The 23925-nt window shown below is 42.6% G+C and overlaps 1 protein-coding gene across 2 annotated transcripts in view; it reads right to left on the reverse strand.

The window, feature by feature from the left end:
- Positions 1–15331, reverse strand: part of AGO2 (argonaute RISC catalytic component 2) — a 64947-nt gene extending 49616 nt beyond the window's left edge. For both annotated transcript variants that reach the window (XM_055799111.1, XM_055799110.1), the window contains exon 1: positions 15037–15331. In XM_055799111.1, the coding sequence (XP_055655086.1) occupies positions 15037–15067 (31 nt within the window). In that variant the 5' untranslated portion in view covers positions 15068–15331. The remainder of the gene's footprint in view (positions 1–15036) is intronic.
- Positions 15332–23925: the final 8594 nt, after the last annotated feature.

A 23925-nucleotide genomic window follows, 5' to 3' on the forward strand; every position in this document is an offset into this window, starting at 1 on the left:
GACTCTCTAAAACCATTTTTCTAAAAATATATAGTCTCTAAATGAACTAAAAGGAACGAAGGAAGCCTTATTTGGAAGCTCCACTTTCAGTTAAGGTTTCTAGTATCAGACAGCAGGGTGACTCTTCTGGATCGCCACTACAGGTGTTTTCAGATATTGCTGAGCAACAACAGATGCACTTTTCAAAGTATTTGAGATACACTGACTACTTGATACCTAACTATTTAATAAAAAAAAGGCAAAATGTCATGCTAGTATACAGATTTTTAATTCAATACGTAATGCAGTTCTCCTGCAGACCTTGATTTGATCTACCCTGCTTGCCAACTCCAGTCTTGCAGACACCATGGACTATACAACCATTGCACACATTGCCTCCAGGTCAGTTACTGATTCCATCACACAGACACAGAGAGAAAGCATCGCTCCTTGGAAAAAAAAGGGGTGTAATAACTTGTCCTCAACAAGTGATCAGCTATTTCACCTCCAGAACTGCAGGAAACGAAAAAGAGACAAATGCGTTTATAACAATCAGGTTAAAAAGAACCAAGAATGGCAAAGGAAGAGACACATCTTCTGGAAAAGGCTCTCCAGCAGCCATTGCAGAGGTGCCAAGTATCATGAACAACAAAATAACAGATGTTGGAAGGGGCCAGGTTGACCTGTCCAGTCAAGTTTTGAATATCTTCAAGGACAGAGTTTCCATAACACCTCTTACAACCTGTTCCAGTGTTTGATCACCCCCATGTTAAAATAAACTCGTCCTATACTCAACTGGAGTTTCCTGTGTTCATTTCTGCCTCCAGCCCTGATCTGGTGCACCTGCCACAAGTCTGGCTCCATCGCCTCCATAGCTTTCTCTTAGGTAGTACAGACATCCAGAAAAACACTTTTTAGCCTTCTTAAGGTTGAACAAGCCCAATTCTCTTAGCCTCTCCTGGTATGTCATGTGTTCCTTCCCCTAACCACCTTGGTGGCCTCTCACTGGGCTTGCAAACAGGCAATGTCCTCTGTTGGGAGTACACTTTGAAGTGGGAGAATGGAAGACTTGGAGAGGGACCACCCCATGGTGGGAGAAATCCTGTTTCCAGAAACAGTTATTCAAATACCAGTAATAGAGGGAATTCAGAAAGAACGTGGAAAACGCCCAATATGATCTGTACAGTAGTTGTATGCATTTTATTTACACATATATATGGTCAGAGCAAGGAAAGGAATACAGGGAGTTCAGCCTTTTCTTGTTAGGTCCCAACAAAAAAAACACAAGGCACCTTTGGACTGTCTTCCAAGTTTTCTTACAGTCTGGGTTTTATGGAGAAGTTTAACTTTTGCAGTGCCTTTCTGTTAAGAACTGTTACAGAAAGATAGGCGAAAGGCTGGCTGTGTTTGCTACAAGATAAGGAAAGCTCAAAGCTGCAGCTCATAGTCCCTTGATATTATGGCAGCAGAATAATCTATATTGAACCTCTACATCTGTCTCTGACGTCCATTAAGCATGTTTTAGAGCATGGAAACTAAGAGTCCTTCAGTCAAGCTATAACATTGTTGGATTAGATGATGTACAACAAAGGTAACTGACATCGATTATCCCCAAGAATTCAACTAACCACGAGAAAAGTGCTGGAGGGAAGCAGAACGGATGATGTAATCAGAACTGTAGTTAAATCTAGTATCTGTTACAGCGTTATCTTAGATATCAACTGTCTAAGGTTCTTTACTAAGGTGTGATTGCCAGAAGATTTAATGAGCTTTTCTGCTAATAATGCATCCTCAAGAAAAACAGTACTTGGTAGAGCCTAGTAAATAACCTGATAAGACAACTGGAAGGGAATGGAAATATGTAAAGAGCAAAAGGGAGAAACAATTCTTACGATTTTCATGCAAATAAAGCATACGTAAGACTTCTTAGGACAACTCCTTTAACCTCTTGCTGAACCCCCTGTATGCCAGTAAGTTGTACAGCATGCAAAGTGGTCATTGGACACATCAAAATCGGCTCCTGACGTTACTTGTCCTTTTACTTCGTAGCAAAGTAAACAGGCAGCACTATTAACAATGCTTTACAACTCTTGTTTTATTTGCTCAGGGCCACATTTCTGCTTTGAAACTGGCTGCAACTCTAGCTGTATACACCTCTGCATGCTCCAGCACACAGGTTTAAGGTGTCATTTGTATCCATCATTGGGATCACTAGGTCTGCAGATCTCCACTTCCTTTTCTTAAAGCTCAAGCTTACTTACTCCTTGTTTCTCTCTCCTGTGTCTGAGGCTAGATTTTATACCATCTTTGTCACCAGAGTGCCTTCCCCCTCTGAACACACAACTGGTAATCCTTCTCTCATATTCTCCATGGGTTTCCTACACATGTATCACCCCACAACTGGTAAATTGTTATTTTCCTGGAATGGTCCCTAAAATGCTATCAACAGCTAGATCTCTTGGAGATACGGTGTCTCCACTCCCCACCACATTCAGTCTGCTCCTGTATTTCTCTCAAACACCTGCTCAGCCCAGGCCACCATGTGTCTCCATTTACACTTCGAAGCCAACCCTTAATGACACTTAGCTCAACTATCTTCCTGCATTCCCCATTTTTTCTGCATGTGTTACTTTCCTGTTACTTCTTTTCTCGCTCTGCCCATATAAACTGTGCCCAGATCCTGTCAAGGATTTGTATACAACTCCTTTCACATAATTTTTGATGTAGCCCCTCTCTAAAGGTTCTTCTGGTCTCTCAGCGAGCAGCTAACACACTTTCTAGCCACAACACATTGCACATGCCAAGGTGGACGATCAGAGCTAGAGCTGCTTCAATACCAATGAGCAAAGATGAAGGAGCTGTCCTCATATTTCATTACATCTTAAGTCCCACATATGACTATTGAGACATTTAGGGATCCCACTCCGCCAGACTGCTTCCGATTCCTTGGTGTTATAGTACAAAATTAAATACCTTAACAAGGAGTCAAAATGCCAGATGAACAGCATTGCCTTCAAGCCTGTATCTCATTAATGTTCTGTAGACCTGATCCAGACATGATTTTTACTGAATAATTGCCACTTACTGCAAAAGAATTCAAGTAATGTTAACTTTCAAACCAACCCTTTTATCTGGTGAAAGACATCCATGGCAGGCAGGTTGGGCTAGATTATCTCTAAAGGTCTCTTCCAACCCAAATCATTCTGATTGTTTTGCCTGGAATAAATAATCAGTTACAGATCTATTGCCCCCTTGGTTACCCTGGTTAGGTTTTGACCTCTGTAACATAGAGATGTGATGTCTTTATAGTGCCAGAAGTGCTACGATCCACAGAGACCAGAATCACTCCCAGACACCAATGCTGTGAGCAGATGTTGCAGTCAGAGATGAAAAGAAACAAGACATTAATCCAGTTTGCTTTGTATTGTTATAACCACATTTCAAACAGAAATATGTGAAAGACTACAAGAACAAACTGCCAGAGAACCAAGAAGGAAGAGATCCGCGCCTTAGCAAGAAAGCAGCAGGTGAGAAACTAAGAATGGTTCTTCCTAGTCCACACTGTCCCTTCTTTGGGACAATGCCAACTAGCAGCAGACACCAAGTGTTAGTACATTCTTTTTCCTCCCACATTCTCCTTGCAGCCTAGATCTTCAAAGCTATCCTCCACATTTTCAAATACTAACAAGCTGGTTCTCGCCACTCTACCAGCCACCTGCAAGTCGGGTGAGTGACAGAAGAGCACCATTAGAGCACACAAGGAGTCTACAGAGTGTAAATCATCGATCCTTACTGTTAATAAACCAGGTGGCTTAACTGATCCCTGTACGCAAAACTGTACAAAGTACTACTGAAATCCTTCTTAATGGATGCAGAGAAATGCTTTTAATTATGAACTGCAATGTTGAATTAAGTCATCCAAATAACGAGCCTCATCCAAACAATAGAGGGGATGCTTATGGTTTACCCACAAGTCAGCAACCCTGTTTAAAATTAAATGTGAATCCAAACTACAAAATAACTCCATCTTCAGACAAACCTCTACTCAATGAGGGGGGAAATGGAGAACATTTAGTGCTATTTATCACACTTGACCATAATTGTTCATTCACTTTCCCATGCCTTAGAAAATGATGTTGAACTAATTCCAGATGCCTTTTCTAGAAATTTGAAATAAAGGATATAATAGTATTTTCTGCATTTGTAAAGAGCAATGCCTCCGTTCAACACACTCACACTTCTCTGCCACTCTAAAAAGCCTATGTAGTGAATGCACACAACTCCTACGAGAAGAAAACCCCACCCACTAGCACCTATTCCTCCTTTCATGCTGCCTCTTCTCTACAGAAGGTGAGACAAGACATTCTGTATTCATCATCCCACATTACTCTTCCCTTCCCCCTTTTTTGCTGAAATGTTTCATTTAGGCTAGGAAAGAAACATGGCTACCCCTCCTTCTGTATTAGCTGACACTTGCAACTGCAGAGGCCTGCCAGAAAGGGCATAACCTGCCCTCCACTGTCTTGTCTTTAATCTTTTTTTCTTTTTTTGTTGTTGTTGTTTTAAGTCTCTAAAAGGCTGGTAAAGCATGACTTCTTTATACAATATTGACTCTTCCAATAATATTTACTTCAATGCACAGACTTAAGTTTCCATCAAACTACTTGGTGTGAAAATCAGATGAATAAGCACTTGCATTCGGACCTGAGCAGAGCCCCCATTCCACCTAGTGCCAGGTGCACAACCGAGTTCAGCGAGGGGTACTCAGCCCCAAATCCCCTGTATTAAGTACTTCAACACCTTTTGCACGCACAATCTGCCATCAAATAACAGCATTAGGACTGTACACCTTGCTATGACACTCCATTACCTCTACACCTCAACATCTTGCTACTTCTATATTCCTCCCCCAGCCCCTTAGAAACAGTAAGAACTATAGCTCGTGAACAGATGCTGGATATATTAAGTCACCTGAACCAGAGTTATAGTTCTCAGCACAATGTGGGTCCCCCAACCTTTCTACCAACACCTTTTCTTTCCCTTGCCATTACACCCCATGCCTCTCCTCCAGCCTTCTGTATTACTAGACACATTAGGGCCCACGTGCACTCAAGCTCCACTAAGCTTAACAAGCTCGAACGGCTTGGGCTTTACTCTTGCCACTGGCATATCTTTCCAGCATACTGGGCCTCACCAGCTGGAAACTAGTGCCACAGAGGCCGCACATCCACATTCCCTGGGGTATTCACATTGTATATAATTTAATGAAACACAGAAATTATTTGTGCTCAGCTTATTAAAGAAATAAGCTAGGATGGCTGTATTTTGCGCTGTACCTTTGCAAGCACATTCATAGCCCCACAGATTTTGCCTAGCATTATTTTTGTATAAAATCTAAAAATAAAATGTTTAAGTTGTCTTCATGCCTAAAATATTTTTAATTTACAAAACTTCACTGTTGAACTGTAACTCAGAAGCAGTCATGCCTTCTTTGAAAAAGAAACCTTTTCCCAAACCCACACTGGATTAATCTACAAAACCATGAAACTTCTCATGGCTTAGTTTCAAAATAGAAATCTCACAGTTAAGAGCTGAGGTTATGCTTTATTTTGTCATTTTAGATAGTGAAAGCAGCTGTAGGAGCATCTTCAACATGCAAGAGATCTAACAGTATCTAATGCGGTTTCAAGAGATAGGGTTGTGGTTTTCAGCATCGCTGAAACAGAGGGGTAAAATGCAGCTTCAGAATAATGGAATAACTGAGATATGATGGGACTGTAGGCTTTCAGCAGAACTCCCCTATGAGAATTTTTTTTCCTATTACATGTTGGGTTTTTTTTCCTCCACCTGTTTCTTGTAAGCAACTTAAATTCTCGTATTAGTTGATACAAACCAAAACTCAGCTGTGGCACTGTGCCATCCCAGTCATGACAGCAACGCCATGGGAGGAGACAGCAAATTTTGTGAGACCCCACCTCAAGTACTGTTTTCAGCTTGGGGCGCCCCCCAATATCAGAAAGACATGGACCTGTTGGAGCGAGTCCAGAGGAGGGGTACAAAGATGATCAGAGGGCTGGAGCACCTCTCCTATGAAGACAGGCTGAGAGAGTTGGGGCTGTTCAGCCTGGAGCAGAGAAGGCTCCTGGGAGACCTTATAGCAGCCTGCCAGTACCTAAAGAGGGCCTACAAGAAAGCTGGAGAGGGACTTTTTACAAAGGCCTGTAGGGATACAAAAAGGGGGAATGGCTTTAAACTGAAAGAGGACAATTTAGATTAGGTATTAGGAAGAAATTCTTTACTGTGAGGGTGGTAAGACACTCGCACAGGTTGCCCAGAGAAGCTGTGGATGCCCCATCCCTGGCAGTGTCCAAGGCCGGGCTGGATGGGGCTTTGAGCAACCTGGTCTGGTGGCAGGTGTCCCTGCCCATGGCAGGGGGTTGGAGCTAGATGATCTTTAAGGTCCCTTCCAACCCAACCAATTCCACGGTAAACAATGGCATCTTATTATAGGGAGATAGAAATCCTCACAGATTATTTTTTTTCCCCTCTGGAAATAATTAATGTTCTCCTGCAGTGTCACTATCAAAACACTACTCCATGTGGCACCTAGTCCCGTAAATTTCTATTTTTGGTCTGTGCATTTTTTTAAGGATTCTGTGAAAGTTAAGTTTAAAAAATAAAATGCACATAAAAGTTTCCTACAGATAGGCCTATACCTCCACTGAAACTTTACGTTAAAGGGGATTTGCAAGTCAGAAACAATTAAAAAAAAAAATACCACTACTGTATTCTAATCACATAATGAGACCCAAACAATGAAGTTTCACTTCCTTGCCCTGGTGGGAAGTTTCCACCTTCTGAATGAAGATCTCACCTTTTAAAAAACACACCCTTATGTAAATATTCTGAATTCATACAAATTATTCCTAAGCACTCCTCATTAAACACTGAAGATCTTCCCAAGAAGTATATTGGTTCACAAAGACATTCATTATTCTGTATTGTCATTTCTACCTGAACTTGGGTTTCTTCTCTATTTTATTTTTGTTTTGTTTGTGGTTTGGAGGGTTGGTGGTTTTTTGGGTTTTCTTTTTAAACCCATGTCTCACATAGCTTTCTCAACAGAAATACTCAAGTCAGAACAGCTGACGTTGACAAGCACTATTGTTTGCTAAACCTTACATTTCACGGGCAGTTAAAAAGCACAAACAAGAAAACCCCTGCTCTCCCAATGTCTTGTCCTCCACATGGGAACAAATGAAAATTTCAGAAACAATGGAGGAGTATGATGGAGCAAGAGAGCACAACTAACAGAGGGACTGATTAAAAAAAACATAGAAAGGGAGCATTCACTGCAAACCACAAGTTCCATGAAAGGACAATGAAATAAGTTCATTATCAAAGGATAAGCAAAGCCAAGAACACAGCAACATTTAGATAGGAATTTACCCTCCATATGAATAGACGCCTGTCCTTTAATAGTAAACACTTGCTAAACAAGTTTCAGAAGGTATATAATGAGGCCCCAGTAATAATTATGTTTAAAAGCTTTATTCATCTACATGACAAGTTTAACTTCAAACAATTTTTAGATTGATCTAGCTAAGCCAGTGAAACCTCCCCTCTTGGGAATTCTTCTAAAATTGGCTTATTTAAAATAAATCTAAATTAGACCATCCACACACACTTCCTACTACTAAATTAAGATTTAAATTTCATTATTTTCTCACATTAATAAGCTCTAACTTAAATTTAATGACTGAACTAAGAACACAAAAAAAGCATCACTAAGACAAAAAGTTCTAAAGCTCCAATCTGACATTAGCAGCTCAAACAGCCACCCACGTTATCTAACACAGCCTGCCAAGTCAGCTCCTTGCCTGGCCAGAAAAAGAGTTACAATTTTTTTTCTAGACTACATATAAAATCATCAATTTGACTGCCTATACACAATCTGTACTGTAAAGCCAACACAGTTTCAAAAGTCTATTTTCAAGCTCCCCAAGATGACATGCTGAGATTAGTTTATTCCTCAAAAGACTAGAGACTTATTTTTTGCTCTGCAGCCACCCTGCTTCAGTCACAACCCAACACAGGTTTGAAACGACATAATGAAACATAAAATTCACATACTGTTTAAACACACGTTCTTCAGACTTACACATATTTTATGGAACTATGTGCTATGTGATTTAACTCTTCACACAGGTGAAAAAGTTAACATTAAGTATATTCTCCGTCTTCTGAGTATAAAGCAACTTGTGCAAAGGAATGTGATCAGGTTGTTGCCAGAAGAGCTGTTGGGAAGGAGATGTGGAGCCTAAGACATTGCAGATGTGCGTAGTTATTCTGTATCTCTGAAAAGTTAAATATTTTAATACTTCTGTCAAAGACAAAGACTTTCACGATGGCAGAGCTATCATGGCACACATTAATGCTGGGACCCAGGCCATAACAACTTCACCTCAGGCAGTAATAAGCTCCCACACAACTTAAACTGGAGTAAAACTGAACTAGCACTGAAAGTGAAGTCCTGCCCTCATGCAGCTGTTCACTCTGCCCGATGATCCCAGAACGTGTGTTATGAGTGCTCCTGCAGAGAAGCAAAGCAGCTAAAACTAACTAGGAGAGGCTATGAAGGCAAGGAATGAACGGGACTTGGTTTCAGTTGGGATTGGTCTGCCCAACAGTACGCTCCTGCACAACCATTTCTTTCTGCAGCACGGCTGAATTAGCCTAGTTTAAGATGAATGTAAAATTACAGGCTGACACACAGACAACTTTTAAATCTACTTTCAGCAACAAAGTTTCATTTTTCAGTTGCTTGTTTAATTAAGGGTGAACAGAGCCTAAGACCTACAACAAAGACAAAATACAGTTGAGCAGCTCTGGCAAAAAATGGAAGAGGACTAACAAATGATAACAAGAGAATGAATTACTCTTGCCAGCCACATCTGTGATAAAAAAAAAAGTTAATCTGTTATACAACCCAAATATAAACAAAATTTAGCAGCACTGTGGACAGCTCAATGAGAACCATATTCAAAAAGACAACATTGATGGCAGCAAGAGAGAAAAACAGCAAAAGCAGCTTTGGACTGTCTTGATTATATCATTATCAACAGTACTTTCCCATCTAAACCAGTGGTTTGCTTCTACCTTGGCTGTGCCCAGTTTTGTGAAGTCATGCAGTTTAAAAAAGAAAAACCCCAAACTTTTCTTTCTAGAAAGCCTGGTCACCAGGTACCACATTGCTTCACAGCCGCAGCAAACCCGTAAGAAAGATTTAGGAGAAGTGTTTTTCCTCAATACAAAATACAAAGCAAGACTACAGAAACAGATTAAATAACACTCATACTAAAACTTTTAAATAAAAAGCACTAAGTTTACTCTGAAAAGAACAGTAAAAGCAAAAAACCATCTTAAAATGGAGAGGTTAGAATGAATTACACTAACCTATGGTGCTCACTAAACACAATGAAAGACACCATCTATTAAGAGTGTCACGAGTATACAAAAATGTGGGCAACACCTCAGCCTGAGGATTAAAAAAACTTCCTGAACAGTACTAAAAAGATCTCTTTGAAGCACTACTACTTAGAAATGGCTAGCAAAGAGAAGTACGTACTAACAAATTGCAACAAAAAAAGTGTAAGACATGAGATACACGGCACAAGTCCAGTCTATCTGGGGATGATGCTGTTTGGGTCTGTCTTTTACTTTTCCCAATTTTGATAGCATAAAATGCATAAGGAAACATTCAAGTTGAACTTTGGGTATTACAATAACTGTAAAAAGAAAACAAAAAAAAAAACCCCTTGCACTGAGTTGGAAAGTACTGCACTTCCCCAGTCGATAGGATAGGAGATGCTTTATATTCTAGTGGGCTGCTCTGTGTGTGCATCAGAAAGGATGCATGACGCTAAAGCAAATTAATTAGACAATGCATGGAAGAGATCCCTACCCATAGCCACCACAGTTAAAACTACATAATATTTTCCACCAGCTATTTTTTTTTTCTAGTTCATAACTTAGCAAAAATAAGACACTGGAGGTTGGCTTTTCTTCATTTTCAAATGTAGTAATATTTTCTGGTAGTCTGAGTATTAATAATTCCATCACTAAAAATCTAACCAAGTATTCTGCTAACACTTGAAATAAAGGAGGCAATACACAACAAAATTTTTACAAGTCTTGCAAGTTTTGTAAAGATATTGTCAGCACATGCTTAGCTGACACAAACGAGACTTTCATTAGGCACGTAAAGTTCCTAATTAGTTTGAACTGTGCGTCTGCAAAGCCAGTTTAGCAGTTAGAACTTTACTGCATTCATCGACTTGATCCCTGCAACTTCTGGAAGGCCAAAAGTATTTAGATAGGCTGCTTTCTGAAATCAAAAAATCCTTCCCTCCTGTACTGTTCCAAGTGGGTAGAAGAACAAGACCATACTATGATAATCCAAGACATATTTTCTCTTGCAGAGCTAAATCATTTTAACACCCTTTCCCACCCTTCTGCACAATAGAGGGACTGGTGGCAACAGCAGTGCAGGAGAGGGTATACAAATTGTGAAAGCAGTATTTTCCTGGAAGTCAGGAAGGTTTGGCTGTTCCTCTGTACTCTTTCTATATACATTACAACACACCACTAAGTATGTATCAGTACATGATGATTCTGCAAAAGTGAAAAAACTTTGAGACAAAGGAAAAATCAGTGTACAAAATCCCATGTAACTGCAGTCAGTAAGAGAATCACTGCTGGAAAAAATGTTTCACTTCTCATATATCAAATACTATACTTCAGTTCACTAAGGAAAGGAGAAAGTTTGGTTAGCACATATGAAAACATCAATTATCTTTTCGGCAAATGACTACCTCACCTTTAAGCCACATTAAGACTACACAGCTAGCCGAAGCAACATAATACACAACCTTTTTCTTCCTTAGGAAAATACACTGGCCATGACAACACTACACTTGAAAAAGTTACACTGCATTTTGTAGGTTGCAACTGTCAAATGCGATTTAAGGGGAAATTCTCACACAGTACAGGAGAGCGCTGAAGCTGTACACTAAATTCTCATTTCCTCTTCTATGTATGGCAGCTTTCGATGAATTCCAGCATAATTTACTGTCTAAAATTAAGCCAAAGAAACTGGGCAACTCTGTGATACCAGCAGAACTAGCACAGTAAGAACAGGTCCAGATCTACCCCCGAAAGAATACAGAAAAGCCTTTCTAAGATGAGTGGACTTAAATTCCATGAGATGGGGTGGTAGAAATGGCAACACCACAAGCACACCCCTCCCTTCACCACATTTAGGACTAAAGAGTTCTAAGGAGAATCAATATCCAACCATCACATAACTTCAGGAAAATATACGGGCATTAACAAGTACCTCCACTGAAAAACAAGACAGACTTAAAATTTTCAACTGCTTATTAACAGTTTTGAAGAGTAACTTACAACTACATGACAAGGGAGAAAACAACCTTAGTCTCACTAGTTTGACAGAAGCCTCAAAGTTGTTTCTTGTGCTAGGAAAAAAGTTTTTATTTTACATGCAAAGCCATAAGCCCCTTCACGAAGACACTGTTTTTCAGACAACTGTTGCTTCAACAATAAATTAAGCCCTTGAGTACCAGGCAAAAGTTAAATATCCTTTCAGAGAAAAAGAGAATCTACAGCATGCGAGGTTCAGAATTATAAATACCTTGGTATTCACATAAGTTACAGAAGTTTACACAAGTTTTAATCAATTCTTTAAACAGCAGTATTTTTACTATGCCACTTTGACATTCTTCTGTCTTTCAAGAAAAAATACCAAAATGTAGCAGTATCAAACTTCTTAAAAAAAAAAAATATCTGTTTGGATTTTTTACTTTACAGTTTCTTAAAAGCAAAAAAAAGTGTATGGACACAATGTTTCAGCAAATTCAACACCAATTCAAGAACTCAAAACAGTATTTGGGAAACAGGCGCACTGATCATCGGCTCCCTAACCATGAAAACAGTGATTTCATGATGTCCCAGTCTTATACAAAAAAAAAATTAAAAAATAAAAAAATCTTACTCCCCATGTAACAGCACGTTTGAACAAAGTTTCCACATTTGGCAGCAATTTTTTGAAATTAGTCAGATATGGCCTCCTAACTTGCTTTACACTGTTTCCAGAAAAAGAATTAAGATTAAAATAGCAAACCCTGTGGCAAATTGAGCGATTACATTGGCAGGAGGCCAGCACCACAGGCACCCTCAGAATGGGGTTGGCTGCGGTGTCCAGTTTGGCAACAGGAGCTGGAAAAGCAAAGTAGCTTGTCTGCATCAGCAACATTTGGAGAAGCAAACGGCGGTGAGATCTAAGTTACAGGAGATATGAATGGAGCATTTACACAGTGTCAAGGATGTGCTGACAGACATGTAGAGGCTGGAGCTCTTGTGCATTCACAGCAGCTGTGGCTCAGTGTGGTTTACAACCATCCACTTCTTGCTCACTCCTCTGAACAGGATTTCAGCACACATTCATTTTATAGGTATCAGATTAACATACAGAAGGGGACTTTCACTGGCAGCTCACGGGCCACGTAGCCTTACACAAGACAACCAAGCATCCTGCTAACTGCCCCTGTGTCCAGACTAGTTTACAGTATAGCCATGCTCTCTTAAAAGACTCTACCCAAGTGCCCTGCCTTATGATTTGGTGTGGAACAGGAAGCTATCTGGACTGCTAGAAGTCAGTGTGCTGCTAAGGCTCTCTGTGGATGATTTGACAGGAAGGAAACGAAGAGCCTCGCAATGTGAAGAGCAACTCACAGCTCATACCCTAGAACAGACGCTGTCACTGCCCAGCTCTGCGCAGGGGGAAAGGGCTGAGCCACAGAGATAAACTAGGAAGTAAACAAGACAGAAGATGAGCTTGGCTGGAAGAAGCTGAACACCAGGAGCCCCAGACACACACCAGTGACATGTACAAACCTAGGACTCCGTAAAAGCATAGCACTTGTTCTGTCAAGAGCCTAAGGGTTGTTCCAATAAGGGGCAAATATCCTTACACACCGAATGTCAGTCCCTGATGGTAAACAGCAGCCACCAACACTGGTGCTGTGAAAGGAAGATCATTCCAAGTGAAAGGGAGAGCGGTAGGATCAGACAGAGAGCAAATAAATGATGATAAAGAGACTCCCACACATAAAACTACTCTCAGCCCATCACTGGCAATATTTCAATTATTTGCCTCCTTACATACAATTTTGAAAAAGATCTATCAATAGGAGGCAAACATAACAGCCTTGACAACAACAGCATAATTTGAGCACCGTGAATACCTGTAAACTGAAAATATACCTGTACCTAACCAAGAGAGCCTGACACTAGAAGCCACCAAATGATTACATCAATAGTTATACACAGTAATTGGTACTGAAACGTGCAAATGATGTTATACATAAAAGCAAAATCTTGAACATCAGTCTGGATACACACAGCTGCAGAGACCTATCTTCCTGGTGTGCCTAGTAAAAGCCTTCACACACTGTAGAAAGAAAAGCAGGAAAGTAAAAACAGAGAGACTATACTCCTAAGAGGAAAACAATCATTCTGATTGTCCTTCTAGATTCTTGTGCCTTCAAGAGAATGAAATCAGAGAAAAAAAGAAGCCCAGCATCTAACTGTGGCTTCCAAGGTATAGAAGCATTTGTAAAGAGGCAGTAAAAGACATCTCAGTTACAGGTCCTATTTTTCACTACACTATTTTTTGCTAGATTATCCCTCTAAGGGAAAAGATTTTATGCAAGCCTGTTAAGAACCTTAATATAAAGTTCCACTTATTTTGAAACTTTTCTAGAAAAAAAACCTAGGTACCAGTTACCCAAACATTGTAGTTTCTACTTAAAAATTTTCACTACTGAAACAGCCTAACACTAGAGAGAAAAAGCACTGTCCCATATTAACTGCACAAACTCCCACAGTATTTTTTTTTATTTATATCTTTCCCCTAAATAATATTAAACGTCCCCGAGCAAGCTGGTAACCTTTCTTCTCTCCACATTCATTCTCCCTTCGCTCCCAGATTTCATTACGTGAGAGAGCCTGAAGACATCTCACGAAGCCGATAACCTCTCCCAGCCCTACCCGACATCTGGATACGGTTTACCCTACCCCAACCCCCCAAAGCAGCGCAGCACAGCCGCTGACAAACACGCTGCCAGCACAACGCGGCCCCAACTCCTGCGCCCGGCGCCACGGGTCCCCGGGGCCAGCCCAGGAGGCTCAGCCGCTCCGAGGAGCCGGGAAGGGAGGAAATGGAGACCCCAGTCCGCCCCGCGCTGCCAGCAGGAGGCTGAGTTGGCAGGAACAGCCGAGCGCCGGCCTGGCGAAGGCAGCACGTAGCGCACAGCCGAGGGGACACCCCGGGGACTGACCGGCGGCGGGCCGGGGAGGGGAGCGGGTGGGTTGAGGGCGGCGGGGGGGGATCTCTGCCGTCTCCCACCGCCCCCAGCAGCCACCGCTACGGCTACCAGAGCCCCGCGAGGGGACCCCTCACCCGGCAGAGGGGAGCAGCCCCCTCGCCTCACCCCCCTTCGCCCGCCCGCCCCTCCTTCCCCGCCGCCTCGCTGTTCGCCTCCCCGCCCCAGGCCGGGGCCAGCCTCCCGCCGCGGCAGAGGGAGGGAGAGGAGGGCAGGGGAAGGCGACCCTCCCCTAAAAGGGGCCTCCGGACACGCAGGCTCGCTCACCGCCCTCCCCGAGGTGGCGGCGGCGGCCTGACCCCTCCTTCCCCCGCAAGCACGGCCGGCCGCGGCCTCAGCGGCTCCAGCCAGGCCCGAGCGCTGGCGGGCGGGGGGGGCGGGGGGCAGAGCTGGCCGCCGGGGGGGCTCCTGCCGCCTCCCGCGCTGACTGACCGCCTCGTGCGCCAGCGGTCCCCCTCCCCCGCCCCGCACACAGCCACGCACACCGGCCGCCGAGCTCCGGGCCCGCCGCCCCGAGAGAGAGAAAGAGAAAGTCGTTCCGGCGGCTCGGAGCAGGCCCGGAGGAAGGAAACGAAACCGGCCGAAAGCTCACCGGGTCCGGCGGAGGTGGCTCCCGGGTACATGTCTCCGTGTGCGGCGGCGGAGGCGGCGCCTCTCTCCAGTTCCCTACCGCGGCAACAGCTCGAGGGGAGGGAAGGGGGGGGAGGGAGCGAGCCCGAGCCCCGGCTACGCTGTCGGGGGAAGGGGGAGGCGGAGGAAGGGGAGGGAAGGGGGAAGGAAAAAAAAAAGGGGGAAAGGGGAAAAAAAAAAAGAAAAGAAAAGAGGGAAGAGGGCCGGGCCGACGCCGGGAAACCAGGTTACTCGGCGGCACTGAGGAGCGGGGAGGTGGGTGGGGAGACGGGCGGAGCCGCGGGGTCACGGGGCAGGGGCGCTCCGCCCGCCGCCACCGCCTCCGCCCTCCTGCCCGCGGCCCCCGCGGCGGGCGGGAACCCGGGCGGCCGGCCCAGCCCCAGGGCCCCGCGGCCCGCTCAGCGCCCTGGGCCCGGGCCGAGCCGTGCGCCCGCCGCCTGCCGCCCGCCCTCCTGCCGCCGCCCCCTCCTACCCCGCACATCCACAGCAACTGGATCCGAACAGCTCTGCCTGCGGTGCCCACGCACGTTGTGCTTTGCTCTTCCTACAGTCTGCCAATGTGGCGAACCGGACACAAACCGCCTGTAGCAGGAGCCTTTCTAGGCCGTGCAGTCACCCGCCAAGGTGAACCGTGGCTCCTTTTTACCAAGCTTCTGCCTTAGGCAGGTGCAACATCAACAGTCAAACTACAACAAAAAGTGTGTGCTGCACCCAGGACTGCTGAGACTTGTTCTGCCTTTCAATGAGACCTTGGAAAAGAACTGCATGCCTCCAGCTCGCTCTCTCCTGCCTCTCCTTTGAGGCAGTTTGCCTAGTTGCATGCTTAAAAGGGATGCTGGAATGGCATCAATGTTAGACATACTGCTTGATCTTGAGGGGCCCCTTTTACTTGAAAATTGGATTTGATTGTTTCACTTTTATTCCTCCCTAACACCCTATGAGACAAAGGCAACGCTGCTGTGAAAACAATCACATCAGTTACCTCATGGATCTCACACCTCCATAGGACATCCACTTCTTGTTGTATCTATGAGACCCAGCTGTGGTGGTGTAGTTCACTGCCTTGTACAACCAGGGGATCTTTGGTTGTATCTATGTATAGTATGGGGCATTGCCAACTAGCAATAGTGTGAAAGAAGCATAGTATTGTTCTGTATGATGCACTGAGACCCAGGAGGTATCAGTGATGATGATTCCTGCAGGATCCTTTTGTAATCACCTCATTGGTACCTCTTCCTTTCAGGAGGAGAAAGTGGGGAGAAAAAAATCTTAAACCTGCTAAGGAGGCAAAGAGCAAGTTAATGATGCTCGCTTCCACCAGAAAGTGTTACAGAATTCCAGCATAGCAGTGAGGATCCATACTTTCATTCACCTGCTCCATTTTGATGTGGAAGCCTTTAAAACAACAATGCAGTTCTTATCCCAGAACAGTCAAGCCCCTTCAAAGAACTGCCAAAGGACAAGGCAAACACACAGTTTTTATGGTTCTTCAAACCAAGTAATATCCTCCTTCACCAGCTATATTTGCAGTGATATAGAAGCATCTCACTGTATGTTTACTCTTCCCTTTGGGTCATACTTGTAGATATTCAAGGGTTGCTACTAACACTTCAGCTTTCACTTCAAGTGTACAGTTCCTGAAGCCATTATCACCACTAGAGTTTCCACTGGAGTGATTTTGGATTTGTCTGCATTCCAAGCTCCTCAAACTACTGGAAAGTAAAGATCTACCAGTAACTATAAACAAATAAAGGACAAAATCATGGGTCAACTTTAATGCTAGAGTAAAGCCAAGTAGCTCTAGCAAAATTGTAAACAATGGAGCTGGCAAAGGGGTTGCTGTTTTCCTCTCTTTGAGGAGTTGGGTAACATTTTTGCACAACCACCAAAAATTTCTGGTTTATGCTATATAACCTTACTAAAGGCTGAAAACAGGGGTAAGAAATACCCAAAACTATGAGCCAAGAGAGTTATCTGAGGCAAATTTGGCCTTTTATTAGTTAGTAATTAGTTAGTGCTAAATGCTGAGGTGACAGGGAAACCATGCAGTTCTTGTATCAACATCAAGGGGTTTTTAATACTATATTTAATACTATATTTATATCAATCTCTGCAGTCTGATTCGGAAGGTAGCTCCCTCTGACAATTATGCATACTATCATGCCTGTTAGACCTCTTGCATTTAAGTACAAGAGAGCATAAAAGCACACCGACAGGTTTCTAGAAAAGGTCACTTGACTAATTTGGTCACCCTGACTAGTAGCACTGAAGCTGACCTCCATCAGATCATGTTCGTAGACGTGTGGAGTAAGCTCAATACAGACTTCCAGGAAAATGGCTATCTCTGTCCTATAGATTGACAAAACCCAAATTGACTGTGGGACACAAATACAATGATTGCCTCACCTTTCTACATCGTTCTTGTGAAATCCTGTCCTTAAAGCAACAGTCAGTGAAGCTTACATGCTAAAGGGATGTACCCACATGGAACTTCATCTGATACCTCCCACAGCTGCAAAAGAGAAAAAATAAAAAAACAAGTTAACAAGCAACAGAAGATAGGTGAAATATTAGGGGAGCTTTCGCAAAACACTAAACGCATATCCCACACTTCTCTTAGGCTCCACAGGATACTCTGCAATTGATTTCAGAAATTCCCTGGAAAACAGAGATGCCAAAACCAGCAATTAATACCTGGAACATCCTAGACTGCAATATACTTGTATTGATTTAAAGCTGATTTTTGTGGATTTAGCACTTCATAAGCAAAAGGGCTTATCGCTGTTTATACATGACTGCAGACTTGCACAATCAGTGAAATAATAAATTAGTTAAATAGTTTTATTTACGCACTGTTTTCTCATGTAGAAGTCCTGCTGTTCTTGCAGGCTATTTTCATGGAATTGCACACTTCCAGCAGCATTTCTGTGCTACCAAGGAGAGTTACAGCTCTTCTGCTTGCACACTCATTTTGGGCCATATCATTTGTTTTATTTCTAATGCTTTCTGTCACTGACAATTCATGTTTTGGAGCACAGTGAAATCTAATTATGACTTACTGGGCAATTTCACCCAAAAAGACCTCAGTTTTTGAAAAGGTTTCATTTGAGATAGTGGTTTGAAAGCTCTATAAAAGCATTCTTTTACACATGGTCTTTATATGCTGCATTAACAATTATAGAGTAGTATAAGAACAACTGCTTAAACACTTAAAATCAGTTTTCTTTAAAGAAAAAATTGAGTGACTGTTGGACACAATACCTATCATAACTGCTGGATTTCGAGCTGACATTTCCCAGACTGGTATGTCAAAGAATGAATTATTAGTTGTGGGAAAACTGAGCATGCTCTAAACATTTCGGAAGCAAAGACAGCGTTTAGGAACAGCTTTTAAAAATCATTTACATCATCAGTGGCAATCTGGGGTAAGTATTTTATACATGAATAGGCTATTGACAAATTATATGGCTTTCCTTCTGATAAGAAAACAAACATTGAACTCACTAAGTAACAAGCTTTCCCTTTTAAAACTAAATTAATTAAAAAAACCCAGAGTTTATAAATGTCTTTTAGTCATCAATAACAATGATACAGTGGCAAAAAAATTTACTTGGAGCAGAAATATGTAGATTTTATTCCTGACTCTGAGGGAATTTAAGCTTACATTTTCCAGCTCTCAACTAGCCTAACTTTTAAGATGTTACCCAGGAGTCCGGGCGTTAGACTTCTCACATACTTTGTGTTCTGCTTTGCATAAGAATATAAAATCAGAACAAAAGCAAAGACAACTATGATTCTATGGTCTAATGTGTTCACATGGTTACAAAGGCTTTGAAGGTTCTGGTCCCCTTCTCAGGGTCTGTTTGTTATTTTACAATTACTGATTTAGTCACAATTAATCCATGCTAGGGGGACCAAAACCTGCTTTTTGTCTTTCTATTACCACATGACTGTCCTAATTACTAGGCTACAAAGTCAGACTTGATTTATTTTGCCAAATAAATTGCAACACTTACTTATAATAATAAAAAAAACCAAAACCCAAGAATTTATTTTTATTAGGTTCCCAGCTTCAGTTCACTCAAGAAAGACAACTTCTCTAGGTGATCAGGGCCAGCAATACAACAATTAAACACTATGAAAAAGCTGCAGCACCACCTATTGGGGTATGTTATATTTGCTGATTATTAGAGTTTTAACAGTGTTTTGTTCTTTGTTGTAATAACGTAGTTATAAGGAAACAAAACCATAAACCCATCTAAAGAGAAAAGTAGTTTCCAAAAAGAAGATGAAGCAAATATGGGACCTGAGACTGTTCATGAACAAAACTGGAGAAAAAAACTTAATGGTGTAAACTGTTTTCTCAAATTAAAAAAAAAAACAAACCACCAAACTCAGAATGGCACAGTAGGCACAACTGCAAAAAGTAGTGGCAAACAATTGCAGGAGGGGATGACTGTCCTCGTGAATAGCACATAAACAGTGACTCAAAGGAAATCAGGGCAACTTGATTATCTACCAACACCTTCCCTCCCTTGGGAGTCTTTGACGTGTTGCCTCTGGGTGAAAGTGTTGGCATGAATCATAGAATCATTTAGGTTGGAAAAGACCCTTAAGATCATGGACTCCAGCCATTAACCCAGCACTGCCAAGCCCATCACTAAACCATGTCCCTAAGCACCACATCTACACATCTTTTAAGTACCTCCAGGGATGGTGACTCCACCACTTCCCTGGGCAGCCTGTTCCAAGGCTTGACAACCCTTTCAGGGAAGAAATTTTTCCCAATATCCAATGTAAACCTCCCCTGGTGTACCTTGAGGCCATTTTCTCTTATCCTATTGCTTGTTACCTGGGAGAAGAGACCCATGTCACTACAACCTCCTTTCAGGTAGCTGTAGAGAGTGGTAGGGTCTCTCTCCCCTGAGTCTCCTTTTTTCCACGCTAAACAGCCCCAGTTCCCTCAGCTGCACCTTACAAGACGTGTGCTCCAGACCCTTCACCAGCCTCGTTGCCCTGCTCTGGACACGCTCCAGCACCTCAATGTCTGTCTTGCAGTGACGGGCCCAAAACTGAACACAGCATTCAAGGTGCAGCTTCACCAGTGCTGAGTACAGTGGGATGATCGCTTGCCTAGTCCTGCTGGCCACACTGTTTCTAATACAGGCCAGGATGCCATTGGCCTTCCTGGATACACTGCTGGCTCATATTCAGCCAGCTGTGGACCAGCACCCCTGGATCTTTTTCCGTCAGGCAGCTTCCCAGCCACTCTGCCCCAGCCTGTAGCGCTGTGTGGGGCTGGTGTGACCTAAGTGCAGGACCCGGCACTGAGCCTTGTTGAACCTCATACAACTGGCCTCAGCCCATCGATCCAGCCTGCCCAGGTCCCTCTGCAGAGCCTGCCTGCCCTGCCGATGATGATCAACAACCTGAAGTTCATCACTGTGGTTAATTGTTAAAACCAGGAAATACAGGGTTTTATAGCCAAATTAGGATCCTCCCAGGGCCAGTGAACAATCTAGGCCATTTGAACAGCTTAAAGAAGAAGAAAAAAAATTAACTACTAGAGAAAGAAAGGGAATTGTACAGAGATTAAGGTGGACTGCAGTTAAGAAAGACAACCTAAAATGGCTTATCTACTTTTAAGTCCTCTCTCACTGTCATACAGTGATTGCTTTTAGGAGGCTATGGTGTCTATAGAGAAGAAGTAAGTAATTCTGGTAAATACATACCCAATGTAGAGACTGAGGAAATCTTGCCTTTTTTTTTTTTCTTTTTTCTGTCAAGCAGTCATATCTTTTCTCCTTTTTGGGCTTGCAGATGACTTCCCTACCTGCTGCTCTTACACCTGGTCAAGTTTTTAACTCACATCTTCTTTCATGTTTTGAAATGTTGTCTTCAAGTCACAAATATGAGACTTTGCCATTTCTCCTGCCCTGCTTGTTCTTGCTTCCTTAATATCCTTACAATATAATGTGGTTTTCCAGAACCACAGAACAATCACTATGCAGACTTTAATGCTACCTTGTTTTGAACCCAAACAAATGCATGCTAATGCAGTGTAACTATATAGGAAACTTCGTACCCAATGTCTGGTGAAAATAGTGTTGTCCTGCTACTAACAGGTCATAGGCCTTATACTAACTCCAAAAGACCCCGATCTTGGTTTGTCAGACCTGTTGCCGGCCTATGTGAGAACTTACCCTGTGAACAGGAACTCGATACCAGGTGTCTCATGCTGTTAACTCATGTTTTAAGTGTGGGATAATGGCAAGGGCCTTGAAGCTACGGGTACAGGCAGAAAGCAAAGGCCCCCAAACCATCAGTGACCCACTTATGGTCAGTTATTAGTCGCTGAAAATGTGCAACCTTGAGAGCTGGGAGAAGGCTGTTTAAAGAAAGGAAGAATCACATCAGGAAGGTTAAAAGCAACAACAAAATAAACAGTTAAGCAAGGGCAGGGAAAGAGAAAGAAAATGTCAACCTCAGATCTCCATGGTGAAGACCTCTTGAGTTTGATCACTTTGACAACTACCAGTGACCTTAGTCATGTTCTATTGATAAGGCATCAGCTCTGTAGTATTATATACTCACAGCTAATTTAGGATGAAGTTTTAAGGACTGACTGCCTTGGGTATGTAGTGATAATGACTGATAAAGTGTGGGAATGATTATGTAGTGATAATGACTGTGAGAACTAATTATCAAAGAGGGTCCCCCATGGAGAGTTGGCCAAGTCACGACAATCACACCAATATGGCTACATGCCGTGCTCACTTTATTAAACAAACAGGTCATATTTATAACCTAAACCAACCGCTCACACGACTTTACACACAGGTGATTGGATAAATGTTTCTGGTCACGCGGGCGTCCGTGTCGCTGATCGGTGGGCATGCTGCAGGCGCCTGATCAGAGTGTGCCGCTGAGAGTGTGTTGATTTCGCGGTTCCCAGGACTTGCTCTGCACCTGGCTTCTTGTTTGTGCATAGCTTGTTTTCTTTCTCACACTGCTTGTTCCAAGGACAATTTAAACTTGCTCTGCAGCTTCAACTAACAGGCCTGGGTTGTCCAACCTGGACAATGGTAACATATGTCCTTGGTCCTTTAAAAATCCCTCTACATATCCCCCTTTTTCTTTTTGGACAATCCATGTCTGTTTCACAATAGATGTTAAACCTTTCTTCAAACAAGAAAATAAAAAGCTAAAAATTAAAAACATTAAAACAATGATTATAACAAAGCGTATTCCTTCCATCAATAACATCTTTAACCAACTTCTTATCCTGAATTCTCTCAACCATTCATCGAAGGGATTATCATCAACAAGAATATGCTTCATGTTTCCCTGCAGTTGTGACAACTTCCTGTGCATCGATATGGAATGATCGGGAAGGTTCATACAACACATCCCTTCAAAATCCTCACAACTGTGTCCATGTGCTAATAACAAAAAATCTATTGCAGCTCTATTTTGTAACGTAGCATGCCTAACACTATCTACATCAAGCAATAACGAACTTAAAATCTGTGATGTAAGATTAAATTGTTTCTCTCCCCAGCACGCTAACCTTCATATATTCTTAGCATTTAATGCTGCCATTGCCCCTGGCATAAATATGGAGGCTAGGACATTTGCTATTACGGAATGTAGATCAACTCGGTCATTACGCGTTTCATCAAAGGTGCGCAGTGCCCTCCGTGATCTATGAGATTATTGAGTCATTTTTAGTAAGTCTTTCATATGTGGAGCAAACAAAGTCAAACACCCTAAATAACATGGTCCACCGACAGGAATCAAAGGAATCCCTGGCCACGCTCTGTCCCCACATATCAGAAAGATTCCCGGTGGCAACTGATAACCCCCTGATACATCTATATGGAAACCCCCAGTTTTCAATTCACCCTAAACAGGTGAACTGGTTAGATTTTGAAACCCTGTATAAAACCCCCGTTCACCTTGACATGTTAGCCATAACTGCCACGGGTCACCAAACCAAATTACTCCAGTGCCATTCACGGGTTGAAGTGGTGATGACATGTGGGTACAGTCTGCCATATCAGTTGCAGTAACATTAACATATTCAACAGGTACAACACTAGCCAATGAGTCTAACTCCTGCAAAGGTAAATGATGTGGCTGATTTAAATTCTCAATAACCGTCTTCTGCCACACTGCATTAAGCATAGAAGGCCGAACATATTGCCCATTTGGACTCATACATGTACCGTTCTGATTGGAAGTCATATCCACTGTTTTAACATTCCAAAAACCATCAAAATTTGTTTCATTCTTTTGCAGGGGAATACCAATTAAACAAGTTCTAAAGGGGTTGTCTGCCTGTTGCAGACTTAAACAAAAGTCTGTTACCCCCATGATATTTGCCCATGTCACCCATATGTTTGTCCTAGGCAAGATGTCAAAAATACTTTGGCCAATGGGTAAAAAATTCATCAAGACGTTAAACCAAGTCCACCACCACTCAAACACGTTTACTCCTACAATTTCCACAGTTTATTTATTTTTTTTTTTTTACATTCCACCCCACAAATCTGTGCTTTCACAGATTCTTATGGTGTATACTGTCTCCAAGCAGCATGGTATTACAGTAGTCATATGTTTTCTCTTGCTTCATGCCCGGTTACTAATCAAACACATACACTCTTTACACCATTTACATTTAAACTTTGGCTTACAGAACCGTTTTACCCCACTTAGCATACATTGGCATAATACCCGCGGGTTACATCCCTTACAACATAATTTATTCTATCTGCTCGCTCTGAGTCTTCTCTTCCATCTTCTGATCTTGACATACAGGTCGCACAAACTTGCTAGGGACCCATATAGG

This window comes from Falco peregrinus, chromosome 3 (genome assembly GCF_023634155.1).
Source record: "Falco peregrinus isolate bFalPer1 chromosome 3, bFalPer1.pri, whole genome shotgun sequence".
Taxonomy (NCBI): domain Eukaryota; kingdom Metazoa; phylum Chordata; class Aves; order Falconiformes; family Falconidae; genus Falco; species Falco peregrinus.